The 12,134-nt window shown below is 49.9% G+C and overlaps 7 protein-coding genes across 7 annotated transcripts; 5 read left to right on the forward strand and 2 right to left on the reverse strand.

Annotated features, from left to right (window-relative positions):
* Positions 1-122: 122 nt before the first annotated feature.
* K460DRAFT_407147 (uncharacterized protein) lies at positions 123-462 on the forward strand (the record flags this gene model as incomplete). Its single annotated transcript, XM_040937038.1, has 2 exons — positions 123-202; positions 261-462. The coding sequence occupies 2 exons, from the start codon at positions 123-125 to the stop codon at positions 460-462; spliced, it is 282 nt and encodes a 93-aa protein (XP_040785323.1).
* Positions 463-503: 41 nt separating this feature from the next.
* K460DRAFT_255030 (uncharacterized protein) lies at positions 504-1,859 on the reverse strand (the record flags this gene model as incomplete). Its single annotated transcript, XM_040927413.1, has 1 exon — positions 504-1,859. A coding segment is annotated over one exon (1,356 nt), but the record flags the coding sequence as incomplete, so codon positions are not given.
* Positions 1,860-2,439: 580 nt separating this feature from the next.
* K460DRAFT_314344 (DNA-directed RNA polymeras-like protein III 25 kDa polypeptide) lies at positions 2,440-3,782 on the forward strand. The gene is made up of 4 exons (XM_040930273.1): positions 2,440-2,506; positions 2,721-2,916; positions 2,969-3,300; positions 3,354-3,782. Exons 1-4 carry the CDS (start codon positions 2,495-2,497, stop codon positions 3,462-3,464), a joined length of 651 nt encoding a protein of 216 aa, XP_040785325.1. The 5' UTR covers positions 2,440-2,494; the 3' UTR covers positions 3,465-3,782.
* A 138-nt stretch (positions 3,783-3,920) lies between these two features.
* Positions 3,921-5,372, forward strand: K460DRAFT_314346 (NAD(P)-binding protein). Its single transcript, XM_040930274.1, has 3 exons — positions 3,921-4,937; positions 4,992-5,193; positions 5,242-5,372. The coding sequence occupies exons 1-3, from the start codon at positions 4,149-4,151 to the stop codon at positions 5,292-5,294; spliced, it is 1,044 nt and encodes a 347-aa protein (XP_040785326.1). The 5' UTR covers positions 3,921-4,148; the 3' UTR covers positions 5,295-5,372.
* A 1,335-nt stretch (positions 5,373-6,707) lies between these two features.
* Positions 6,708-8,384, forward strand: K460DRAFT_367713 (FMN-linked oxidoreductase). The gene has a single exon (XM_040933630.1). It carries the CDS (start codon positions 6,772-6,774, stop codon positions 8,077-8,079), a length of 1,308 nt encoding a protein of 435 aa, XP_040785327.1. The 5' UTR covers positions 6,708-6,771; the 3' UTR covers positions 8,080-8,384.
* Positions 8,385-9,046: 662 nt separating this feature from the next.
* Positions 9,047-9,475, forward strand: K460DRAFT_407152 (uncharacterized protein; the record flags this gene model as incomplete). Its single annotated transcript, XM_040937039.1, has 2 exons — positions 9,047-9,101; positions 9,150-9,475. 2 exons carry the CDS (start codon positions 9,047-9,049, stop codon positions 9,473-9,475), a joined length of 381 nt encoding a protein of 126 aa, XP_040785328.1.
* A 1,286-nt stretch (positions 9,476-10,761) lies between these two features.
* K460DRAFT_263487 (HET-domain-containing protein) lies at positions 10,762-11,511 on the reverse strand (the record flags this gene model as incomplete). Its single annotated transcript, XM_040927483.1, has 1 exon — positions 10,762-11,511. A coding segment is annotated over one exon (750 nt), but the record flags the coding sequence as incomplete, so codon positions are not given.
* Between the last annotated feature and the right edge of the window lie 623 nt (positions 11,512-12,134).

Below are 12,134 nucleotides of genomic sequence, written 5' to 3' on the forward strand. Positions count from 1 at the left end.
GCACGCTGACATGTGCCCTTGCAGCCTCGCCAAGCCCGTCGACGTCACAGGGTCCAAAGTCGGGACCTGATCGTCCAAGCTTCCTACGTCTTGCTGAGTCTCTAACAAACAGCAAACAAACTATGGCCAAGTCGCGCAGAGAAGCTGAGACTGAGGTGAGGTCTTGGGGTTTCAATCACGTCTTCACCTGGACAGACAGCCCGTAAGCGTTCATTCACTAAAGACAAGTCCCCACCACAGTGATATTAACCGCTCTACAGCAATGCACACTATCCACCACACAAGCACAGTGGCATGACAACCCACCTTGTACTCAACGGCTCGATAACATATGCATACCCTGACGATGAAGAGCCGAAAAGGGAAACAATAGGCCCTGGCGCAAGATGGGATGTCGACGCGAAGCGCATACATGAGGTTTGGGTGGGCCAGGAAGGATGTACTTATGTCATTGGAGAATAATTGCACATGAAGCGATGCTCGTGAACTGTATACATCAAAACTCAGCCTAGGAAGCCGTGCTGTCCCAAATACTTGATCGCATCAAGCGCTGTTTCATCCGCCTTGACCAATTCCTGCTCCACCATCATCTCAAACAGCCCTATCCGTTTCTCCTCCTTTCGCGGATGCTCGAACTTGCACTTGTTGCTATAGCTACATCTCCCATGCCGCTCCCAATCGGAGCAAACCTTGGGCTTTCCTGGCACGGGTCGGGGTAGGGCTGGTGGAGGCGCAGGTCGTGGAACGTTGATCGGCGGAGGACCGACCTTCGACGACGTCGCTTCTGGAGCTTCGTCGCTTTCGTCAGATTCGGATTCGGATTCGTCTGATGACTCCTCAGAGCTTGACGCCACGGATGATTCCGAGAGCACGGAGCTCTCAGAGTCTGACTCCGTCTCGCTGTCATACCCAAGCCCTAGGTCGACAGTCGAGGACTTTGCGTTTTTCGCCAACATGCTCTCGTGAAGCTTCCTCCGTAGCGCTGCTAGCTCTGCCTGTCTTCGCATATCGTCATCCGTCTTTTTCTTGTTCGGTTTTCTCTCATCGCGAATCTTTGCGGGTTTATCCTGCTGAGTCGACGTCTCCGACTTCGGTGCCTTTCCTTTTAGCTTGCGCAAGAAGTCTAATTCACTCATCCGCTTCATCGCAGCTACTTCTGCCTTCTCCAAGATCCTCTTTTGTGTCGGGAAATTCTTCCTTCTATCTTTAATCCATGCAGCAACCTCCGCAGCAGTTCGTATTGAGATTTGTTCGCCTTCATGCTCGAAAGCAAAGCCTCCGCCAGCGAGCTTCTCAGCATATTTAGCTTCTTCATCGATATCTTCCTCGTCGCTGCTCTCCTCGGGCAGAGGGTGTTTAGTGAGTCCCAAGTTGACTTTGCGCTTCTTCGCATCGGTTTTGGCCTTCCCTTTTGATATCGTCAATGGTCGTACGACAGAAGGCGTGGGTAGCGAGAAGCCAAAACTAGGAACGGGTGGGGGCACAGCAGCTTTCGCCCGTGGCGGCTTCGTGCTTTGTTGCGGTGGTTTTCGTTGCGACTGCGACTGTGGAAGACTGTTGCGATCGTTAAGCTTTCGCTTCTGGCCTGCATGCTGGGGTGGGGAGTATCGAGGCACTGGTTGCGCATGATGGTGTGGAGGTGACTGTGAGTACTGGGGTGCAGTATTTCCCGCACTTGCCATATGGTTGGCGAACGCGGCCATGGACTGCTGTCCAGCGGGTGTAGACATGAACGACATGGCTTGCACGAGAGCATTCGGATCAACTTGTGACTGCGCTTGTCCTGTCGATGGCGACTGTGATACGAAGGAAGGGTTGACGTAGGCTCTCGCAGGGGGTCCAGTCGGTGGTGCATTCGTAGGTAGAGGAGCGTGTTGGTACTGCTGCTGCCCATAGCCTAGGTTTGAGCCACCTCTTTGGTATCCACCTCCTCTGTTGTTCTGATAGCCTCCCCCTGAGCCTCCTCTCGGGCCGCCTCTGCTGTTTGTAGCTCCGCGCCCATTGAACTGCCCTTGTCCGCCTCTTGCGTTTCCGCGGAAGTTCTGACTGCCGCCCCCTCGACTTTGTCCTCCTCCTCTCCCCCGACCTCCATCAGCCCTGCCTCTGCTGTGACCACCCCTCTGACTTGCGTACGGTTGCTGGCTATCGCTGGACGACGAGGCTTTCGGCGGCGGCGGCGGTGGAGGTGGGAATTTGAACGACGTCATCGTCACCGTTTGATAGGGTTAGGTCTGATGAAATGAGAAGAACATAATTTCACATCCTAAAGGTTGAACTGACATGAAAGGAGAACTAGAGGCAACAACAGTTCCAGATTGTTTTCGAGATGGGACGCGACGCGGAAGTCCGACCAGTTCTCACAAAAAGTCTTATCGATAGTACTAGTGCAACGCTAAGATCAATTCCGCAGCCTCACCTTCTCCAATCACTTGAATATGTCGCAATAACCCTCCTCGCCAGCCTCTATACTCATGAAGCCTCCAAAGATACAATCATGTTCATACTCGTAAGTGATTCTCTGTCTTTGAATACGCGTAGTCTCTCCGTATAACGTACCCTTCAACGGTACGAAAGAAAAATCGAGCTAGCTACAAAAACACATTGGAACATGAGCTACACGCTATAAAACGATCTCATCCGGCAAGCTGAAAAAAGCAATGTCCGAGTTTTAATCATAAGACTACTACTCATGATTGCACAACAGTCACTAACAGTCTTAGTCCACTATACAAGACTTGATACAAGTCAAACCCCAGGACTTCAACAAGCCTAGCGCCCAAGCTATCAAAGATGTAGTCAACGAGAAGTACAGCAACAAAATCATCCCTGGTATCGGCCTATGTATATGCATGTGGGACCTTCTCTCAGCAACTGAGGGGCTGATCGGCCACGGGACCGGGCTCGTCAACGTAAAGAGTAAGCCCATTCTACCGCTCAATCGCACCGTATGTCCTCTGACATCCTACAGTCGAATTCCGCATGTCTGTCTTCCGCCCCTTCCGCGGTGAGATCATTTACGGACGCATCAAAACTTCAAATCCAGATGGCATCATTCTCGACCTAGATTTCACGTCCGAGGTCTTCATTCCTTATCAGAACCTCTTCGAAAACTCATCCTTTTCTGCCGCTGAGAATGTCTGGGTGTGGAACTCGGATGGCACAGAGCTCTTTCTCGACAAGGGCGAGCCAGTGCTGTTTAGGGTTGAGCAAGAGGAGTGGATTGACCAACGGCCAACTATCGTGCAAAAGGACGAGAAGGGTGAGATTATTGAGGAGAGGGGTACGGCTTGGAGGCTTGTTGTGAGTATCTAGCACCCTTACATTCTTCCTTGATATACTAATGTCTGAAATAGGGCTCGATGAATCAGGCTGGTCTAGGCCCAACGCTGTGGTGGGGCGAGCAAGAAGAAGAGGGTGAAGAGGGTGAGGATGGTGATGTCGAGATGGCGGGTGCGGAGGAGTGATTATCCAGCACGACATGCATTGGGCGGCGTTGATATTGAAATAATTTTGGTTGGCCAAAATTACTTTTTCTTCCCGCGCTTTACCTTTACTTGAATGTCTAATCCACACCAACAGCACATTTATCGGTCAGCTAAAGCTTCCTCACATCTACTTCTTTCAGGACTGATTGCAAAATCATGCCTACCTTCGACGTGGAATTCCAGTTGTCAAAGATCGTAAGAGATGGTACCAAGACGAGCAGCAGTGATTGCCAGCGCATCATGATTCTATTTACACCTTCATTTATAAAATTTCTTGCATGTGCTATTGCACTACCCCTCCAGTTTACTCTAGTCGGTATTGCGTGTTGGGGCGCTCAGGGCGTGAAGATTTTGTGACCTTCGTAGGTAAGCGTCCCGAAAAGGAAACCACTGCCCGAGCCTCGGTATCTTCTCCGCTTCCTCAAAACCCCACAACTCGCTCGACGACGCCATGAGGCACGTACTGCCGCGCAATCTGTGCAGAGCCGGACCGAAGAGAAACAAAAGAACCATTAGATTCTGATTTCCGTTCCTCGATCCTTCCTCGACTTTAAACTGTGTTACGAGTCCTCGCGATACTATCGGCTTCGTGGTAGCGCTCTCTGAACTTTGAACCGGACGACGTCTTACAAAAGTGCATACTACTCTTCTACAACCATCGATATGCCATCATACACTTCAATACATCTGGCCGAGCGGCCACAAAGCCACATCATCGCCGGAAAGACATTTACACCCAAAACACATGCCATTCCCACCGCCTCCTCCCTCCAGGATGGCGAAGTCATCTTCCAGACGCTCTACCTCTCCCTGGACCCGGCAATGCGCGGCTGGTTGAACCCCACACGCTCCTATGTTCCACCTGTTGAGATCGGCGCCGTGATGCGCGGAAATGGCATCGGAATCATTGTCGCTTCCAAGTCAAAGAAATTTCCCGTTGGTACTTATGCGACAGGAATGTGCGGATGGTCAGAGTACACTGTACTGAAAGAGAAGTTTGTCGAGCCACTCGATCTTCCTGAAGGCGCGGTACCTACGGACGCTCTGGGCGTCTTAGGCATGACCGGCTTGACTGCGTACTTTGGCATCTTGGAGATTGGCCAAGTCAAAGCGGGAGACTTTGTAGTTGTGAGCGGTGCGGCAGGTGCTACGGGAAGTGTAGTCGGTCAGATTGCCAAATTGAAGGGTGCGACCGTTTTGGGTCTTGCTGGCGAGGATAGCAAGGTTCAGTGGTTGAAGGAGGAGCTCGGCTTCGATGACGCGCTGAACTACAAGGACCCGGATTTCGCAAAGAAGTTCAGGGCTGCAACGAAGGGACTCATCGATGTCTACTTTGACAATGTGGGTGGAGAAATTCTGGATCTGGCGCTGTCGAGGGCAAAGCCGTTCAGTCGGTTCGTCATGTGCGGCGCTATCAGCGAATACAACAACAAGAAGCCGCAAGGCCCCAAGGTACGTCTTCTGCATTCCACCCCTCAAGTCAGATCTCACTGCTTACACTTCCAGAACTACCTCATGATCATTTCCATGCGTATTCGCATGCAAGGCTTTGTTGTCTTCGACTTCGCAGACAAGTACACTGAGGCAAGGAAACAGCTTGCTCAGTGGCTATCAGAAGGCAAGCTCAAGAGGAAAGAAACTATCATTGAGGGCGGTATCACGAAGGCTGAAGAAGCACTGGTTGGGCTATTTGAAGGCAAAAATACTGGTAAGTCTACTGTCGCTCTAGTAAATGGACGATACTAACTAGTTACAGGTAAAATCATGGTTCAGGTTGCGAGTCCAGAGGCTGCGAAAGCTAAGTTGTAAAATAATCACTGTTGCTCGAGAATTATATCTGTAATTAAACCACCTCTGCATATGCTAGTATCATTAATTACTCCCAAGAAAAGTTTAACTAACTTTGACTTAACTGTGTGTTACGAGTAAACGAGTTCTCTGGGGGTGCTATGTAAATCGGAAGAGCATAGAGGGGCAGATTGTCATTGTCTCCACATGTCTGAAAGCTCAACTTAACTTGCATAACGTTCAATATCCCAGTACAAGGACTACATTTCTGCGAGCTATACAAATGTCGCACGTCGATATGAATCTACCCCCAGCTTTGCCTTTCTTAAGCCTCCCTACCCTCATGAGGGCGGTACTTGCATTGGGCTATATATTCTCTTGAAGGCAATGGGAGAAGCTAGTGTCACTCTAAAGGTATTAGAGCTGGTAGTAGCATTATACGAAGCCCACAGTTTCATGATGTCGGTTCCACTGGACAAGATCTCTGCCATCTTTAAGCGTGTTTAAACTCTGACTGTCAAACGCATGACAACTTAGCATCATTTGGGCCTGTATGGATCTGGACCACAGGTGAACTTAAGGAAAACAACGTCCCCAGCTCTGCATACCTTGACTATCGGCCCAATGGGATCTTGGCCCGCTAGATACATCGTTACCAACATCGTCCAGGTCTGACGAACCTTGAATTATTCGCACCTGCACTTTTTGACTCGACCTTCATGACATTTCTTGAATTATGTAAAGGTACTCTACGACACTTGACCTTGGGGGATTTGAACACAAGGTCATAGAAACCTATACTCGAGGACCTTCAAGATTCGAACTTGAGACGCTGGAGATTCGCGATATCTCTCTTTCTCTCGTGGTTCGTAGAACTGGAATCATGCTCACGATCTGCCAGGTTGAATGCGAGCTCTCCACTTTCGGAGCTAAACATGTCCGATGCAGACATGGCAGGGTTTTTGCGTAGATGGCAAAATACCCATGCATGGCGATTTCATGATTTACTACGGTGCCTTTCTGGCAGGCAGCTGTTTCAAACCAAAGAAGAAAGATTCGGCTTCACAAAGCGAGGAGTACAGTCCAGCGACCTTGTCTGCGTGTTCAATGGAGCACCGGTCGTACATATCCTCAGAAATGTGGGTGATGGGAACAACGAAACGCAAAGGCGGCATTTTCTTGGGACGCTTATTTCCATGATTTGATGAATGGAGAAGCTGACGAGATGGAGATGGAGATGGAGATGGAGATGGAGATGGAGATGGAGATGGAGATCGAGGCGAGAGATATTGTGCTAGTGTGACTGCAATCGCTCGGGGGGAGGTTATCTGGGGCTACAACGGGAGATGTACCGCGCTATACCCCCTTTGGACATCATCTGCACGCGGAATTTCTAGAACGCCCGACGATTTTGACTCCACATGCAAATGTACTCAAAACTTGACTTTCACCACGACATGTTATGCTACGAAGCCTGTCCCGCACGATAACACGAGCCATGGCTTCCAACGAGCCCGCACGCGTACCTATCCCCAAAAATGGCGTCGACTACCGAGGCAAAGTGGTGCTTGCGCCCATGGTGCGCTCCGGTGAATTACCCTCACGATTGCTGGCGCTGAAGTACGGCGCAGACTTGGTATGGGGGCCCGAGACGATCGATCGCGCCATGATTGGTACCACGAGACGCCTGAATCCGCACACGTCGACTCTAGAATTCTCGCGCCTGCCGACTTCCAAGCTCAAAAACCCCACGCTCGATCCGCATAATCGCGAGAGCGTCATATACCGTATACACCCGGAGCTCGAGAAGGGCAAGCTGATATACCAAATGGGTACAGCGAATCCGGAGCTAGCCGTGCAGGCGGCAAAGATGGTTGCAGGGGATGTCGCGGGCATTGATATCAACTCGGGATGCCCCAAGCCTTTCTCGACAGCGGGAGGCATGGGCGCAGCACTTCTCAAGACCCCAGACCTGCTTTGCGACATCTTGACGCGCTTAGTTGAGGAGGTGGGCAAGCCGTACGAAATTGGCATCAGTGTCAAGATACGCATCTTGGACCTGCCAGAAGACACAGAAACGCTCGTCAAGCGGCTGGTTCGCACAGGCATCACTGGGCTCACAGTGCACTGCCGCACAACACCCATGCGACCCAGGGAAAGGGCCATCCGACACCAACTTAAAATGATTGGGGATATATGCAGGGAAGCTGGTGTCGCATGCATTATGAACGGCGACGTCATATCACGCACAGAAGCTCTTCAGCTTATGGAAGAGTTCAACGTTGACGGGGCCATGATCGCGACCGAAGCTGAGAAGAACCCCAGCTGCTTTAGACCAGACGCAGAGGGCGGACCCCACGAGTGGCGATCGCAGTGGAAGACCGCGGTAACCGACTACATGCGCTTCGCACTACTAGTGGAGAATCGATGGGGAAACACAAAATACCTACTAGGTCAGATGATTCCTGGGAAGGACAAGGCATATAAGGCAATGAACAGCTCGAAGTGTTATGTCGATGTTATCAAGGCGCTCCGTCTAGAGGATGTGGATGGTATGCTGGATCAAGCGAAGGTGGTCGATGGGCATCTAGGCATACCAACGCAAGAATCTCGCGCTTCAAAGAGGGCGAGAGTCAAAGAAGCGGTAAAGCAAGAAGCCGATACCAACGAGCAGAAAGATACGCGGAATGATAATACCGAAGACGAGCCTGAAGCGAAGCGCGTCAAGGGTCCAGAGGCAGCGACGGAAGTTCCAATTGCGGCCCAGCCTCAAGAGATAGTTGCTCCCGCCGCACTGAGTGTATAGACCTGAGTATGGGGTGGCTTTGGGACGCGGATATATGGAATGGTGGGGCATTGCTAGGCGTTTGAGCATTTACAGGCGGAGCGATATTCCTGCACGATGGCACTGGCAGTCTTGACGGGTACAGAATCAATCAATGACTCTATAGTTCTTTTCCATCCTTATAGGCACACGCCGTTACTTTTTGTCGTGATTGTGTGGATGTATCAGTAGGCTTCCACATGGCACAAATTGATGATGTTCCTAATCACAACTGCATTGTTCTAATCAACTTTGCCCATTTTCACACTTTCTCTTAGAATCTCAGGGTGGCGTGGTCTCGATCTCATTTTCTAATCAAGTGACCATCCACACTTCTTGGCGTGTGATTATCCCACACTGCGATTCCGCATGCTCAGCCATGACGCTAGGTGTTATCAGATGCGTCCGTATATGCACATTGTTCAAGGCAGAATCGGCAGCCACCATGGTTCAGGCGGCTATTCAAAAACAAGGCGACGAGAGCTAGAATCTATCGGGAAACTTGAAGCCACAACAATCCTGTGATAACCACAAGATAAAATCTCAGTGCACAAGAAATATCGTCTTGTTTCTAGAGTGGTACTAGAGGCCTTGTATGCGAAGGTCAGGTTGACGACAAGGGTTCACCGGCCCAGCAAAGCTAGTAAAGCGTATTCGACTGGCGCTTTTTGAGTCATATTATTTGTTCACCTTTAGTATAGTCACAGGCATTGCATTAGAAGTCCTCGTACTTCGCACTGGATACACGTCTAGTATGATCTCCAGCCTATTGCGTGCCGATGTTCAATCTCAAGGCTGAAATGCGATCTTAGGGTGTAGCTCCACAGCCCCGCAGCACAGCCCCCGAGCTCCATGCACCAGTGATCCTCCGATCTATAAAGTGGATATACGATCTTCATGATATTAAAGTGAGACTAGACTCGAACAGAAACTCTCCAGTAAAATCGCGATGGTGCTCTCAATCGGTTTGTATAACCCGCCGATTGACACAACGGGTCGCGAAAGTACGTTAGCCACTATTCAATCCCTCGTCACTTCCTAATCCGTAGCAGAAAAATCTACCATATCAAAGCCATCATCAGCGGCAGAACTACCTGTTCATACTTCAAGCACCATCAAGCCTTCCAAGCGATCGAAGTTGAACCCGTTCAGTAAAGGGCAAGAACCTCGTGAGGACAAGGCGCGATTGGTCGAGAAGACTGAAGCCCAGATCCAGGAGGAACAGAAGAACAAAGAGCTTATCATGAAATACCGCAATATGAATGAAGAAGAGGTAGAGAAGTACCTAGACGAGAAGAAGAATGGCAAAGATGGTATGAATTCGGAGCGGGGTCTTCGAGCACTAGGTGCTGCGCTCGCTCCGGTTCGATTGTTCTGAGACATCGAGTAACGTTGTGCAAAGGTATTGGTACTAGGATTGAAGGGGGTGCAATGGGTGTCCCGGCGTTGAATTTCACTTTGGGTTAATGAGATTTGTGTCGTCGTGAAAGTGCACACTGCGTAACTCCGTTGAACGGCCATTGGTAGAAACAAATTGATTCAGTGGCTGTAGTAAAGAAGCAGTTGCTGGATTCAAAATGGCCTCTGCTGTATGTACAGACGAGAAAAGTATACTATTCAAGGCCCAGGTAGCAATACGTGGCGATGTGTTGAGACATGAGAATGGGGTGGAAGTACTGATCATTGAGCTTGATTTACCGGAACTCGATCTGATATATCCGCACTGGCGAGATCAATCTCAACTCGATATCGAGAATTGCTTTCATTTGAGCCGATGCGACGATCTAACGGAGGCAGTCGTCGTAAGGCAATACGCACATAATCCTCGTTTTGCAACGGAAGACAAAGTCGATCGCAATAACTTAGCAGTTCCTTCAGTCTCAGCGACGTCCCAGCAGTGTCTGTGGATTCCAACCCGCTCGTAATTTCAGCTCCTACCATACCAAGATTATCAAACTTAGCTTGTCCTTGAGTCCTGAAAGTGCAAAGAACCTGAATCGCAGGAAATCGCGTCCTTGAAACTCGTAGAGTGACGGTATATGGTTCAAAGCTCAGCATAGGGAGTGAGAGCCGCGCTGTCCGTTCTGAGCATGCTTCCATTCTTTCCACACTCCCCCATGCCCCTCGCATTTTCCAGGATATAATACTGAACGATGTACTTTTGAACTCAAAAGACACTATTTTATCACCTAAAATTGGCTGCCAATCTTCAAGTACTGTTATCGGAGTTGACACAACGTTTTGTCGATGTTTGGAAGACAAGAGGACCGGGACGTACTTAAGACGTAAGAATGAATGGTTATCCCGTCTAATCAAAGGAAGGCCTACTACATAGTCTTGGCGATCTTTGCGCAAGATGTTCAAAATCGCGAACCAACTAGGTTTATCAGGGCCGATAGATGGACCAAGTGGCAGGATGGAATCTTTAACCTCTTCAAACCTCACTAATGGCAACCTGACGCTAGAGCCTTTTCTGACAAGCCTCACAAAATGATCGTCTGCCATAGTTTCACGAGCAGAGCCCAGAAAACAGAGGAGAGAGTACGAAACATCAAGAGGGAAACATCGGGGAAGTGGAGCGCACTCTGGACAGTCTGTGATTTGGCAGAAGCGTGTTGGACTCTCTGAAAACAGCGGAGCACATGCGGAATTGGGCATGTACGTGAAGAGAAATAGCGAACAGTCGCCATCCATCTTGTAAATTTCTCCTTGCAACCGACGAAAGGCTTTCTCACTCCCCTCGCCGTAGAGAAGGGGTAGGTTGACGTCGAAAAGGCCGAGAAGGCAATATGTCTCGTCTTCAGCGCGACTGACCTTCCGGTGGGCAGCCCACGACATCTTTTCTGCCGCTAGAAATTTGTACCACACTGTGTGCCATTGGTGGCTCAGCGCGATTGGCGCGATCCTCGTAATATATGAGACCTCCTCGTACCGTGAGATTTTGGTTCCAATAGGGGACCAATCTGCGGCATAGAATTCCACAGTTGCTGGTGCTAGTAGCTCTTGTAATGTCCAGCCTCGAGTGAACCACTTGCTGTGTCGAAATCGCTCGCCCCATCCGGCCTCCTGGTTTGGAACATCGTTCAGAAACGCATAACAGATTTCAGCTTCTTGATACCACCGGAACATAGAATTGATAGCCTCTTGAAGCTCCGCTGAGCTGGATTTGTTGATGCAGCAGCTGTCAATCCAGACCCAATCGAAACCATCTCTAGCTGCAAGCGCGCAAGTCCCTTGAATCTTTTTGAAGTTCTGCTTCTGTCGAGCCCTGCTCTTCGGGTTGCTTATCGGGTCTTTGACGATGTGTTCGAACGTGAGCTCGTCTTCTTCCCAACGATGGGAAAGAATGACATATTCCGGAACGTTGCCAATGAAGATGGTCAATTCCAACGTTCGCGTGTTGAGGAGCCTCATGGTATTCGGTGTTGGAATAAAGCCTTAGAATTTTTTCATTCTGCAACAACCAAGAACTGGTTGAGCTAGACTAGCATACAAAAATGCAGAGAGTGGAAGGCGAGGCGAGAATATCATGAGGATTGTAGGTAAGCTGTATGCCGATCAGGCTGAAGATGAAAATCAGCCCACGCTCGATGGTGTGGGGTACCGCTGTGGCGTGGCTGCAGAAACAGCGCAGCCTGAAGGGATCCTCCATGCTATAAATCATGCACGCTCGGCAGAGCCAGGCTGTGCCATTTCAAACTAACTAAGAGTAGAGTATTGTGAACGAGTAGAGCAAGAAGCAGGAGACTGTCAATCGTTAAGCGCTGCGCATGTTGTGGCACGCTATGATGCTCCACATATTATCTCCAGTCCCTAACCCTCACCAATCCATTAACGATGGCTCTCTTGCCAGTCGTCGGGCGTCGCCCCTGGAAGCTACTCATGCCAAACACCCCTGATCCTTCGGGAAACAAGTTTCATTAAGTTTTCATGCCACTTTTGATTACAATTGTTGTTGGCTCGCACACCATGCCCACTGCCCGTTCTTTGCCTCAGGTTGGAGCACTAGAAACATTCTCTTCATCCTTCACCGGATC

This window comes from Cucurbitaria berberidis, assembly GCF_010015615.1.
Source record: "Cucurbitaria berberidis CBS 394.84 unplaced genomic scaffold K460scaffold_4, whole genome shotgun sequence".
Lineage (NCBI taxonomy): Eukaryota > Fungi > Ascomycota > Dothideomycetes > Pleosporales > Cucurbitariaceae > Cucurbitaria > Cucurbitaria berberidis.

Coding starts and splice junctions, on each gene's coding strand:
- K460DRAFT_314344 (XM_040930273.1), top strand. Junction 2,917..2,968: donor CGGGCTCGTCAACGTAAAGA/GTAAGCCCATTC, acceptor GACATCCTACAG/TCGAATTCCGCATGTCTGTC. Junction 3,301..3,353: donor GTACGGCTTGGAGGCTTGTT/GTGAGTATCTAG, acceptor TGTCTGAAATAG/GGCTCGATGAATCAGGCTGG.
- K460DRAFT_367713 (XM_040933630.1), top strand. CDS start 6,772: ATGGCTTCCAACGAGCCCGCACGCGTACCTATCCCCAAAAATGGCGTC.
- K460DRAFT_314346 (XM_040930274.1), top strand. CDS start 4,149: ATGCCATCATACACTTCAATACATCTGGCCGAGCGGCCACAAAGCCAC. Junction 4,938..4,991: donor AGAAGCCGCAAGGCCCCAAG/GTACGTCTTCTG, acceptor TTACACTTCCAG/AACTACCTCATGATCATTTC. Junction 5,194..5,241: donor ATTTGAAGGCAAAAATACTG/GTAAGTCTACTG, acceptor AACTAGTTACAG/GTAAAATCATGGTTCAGGTT.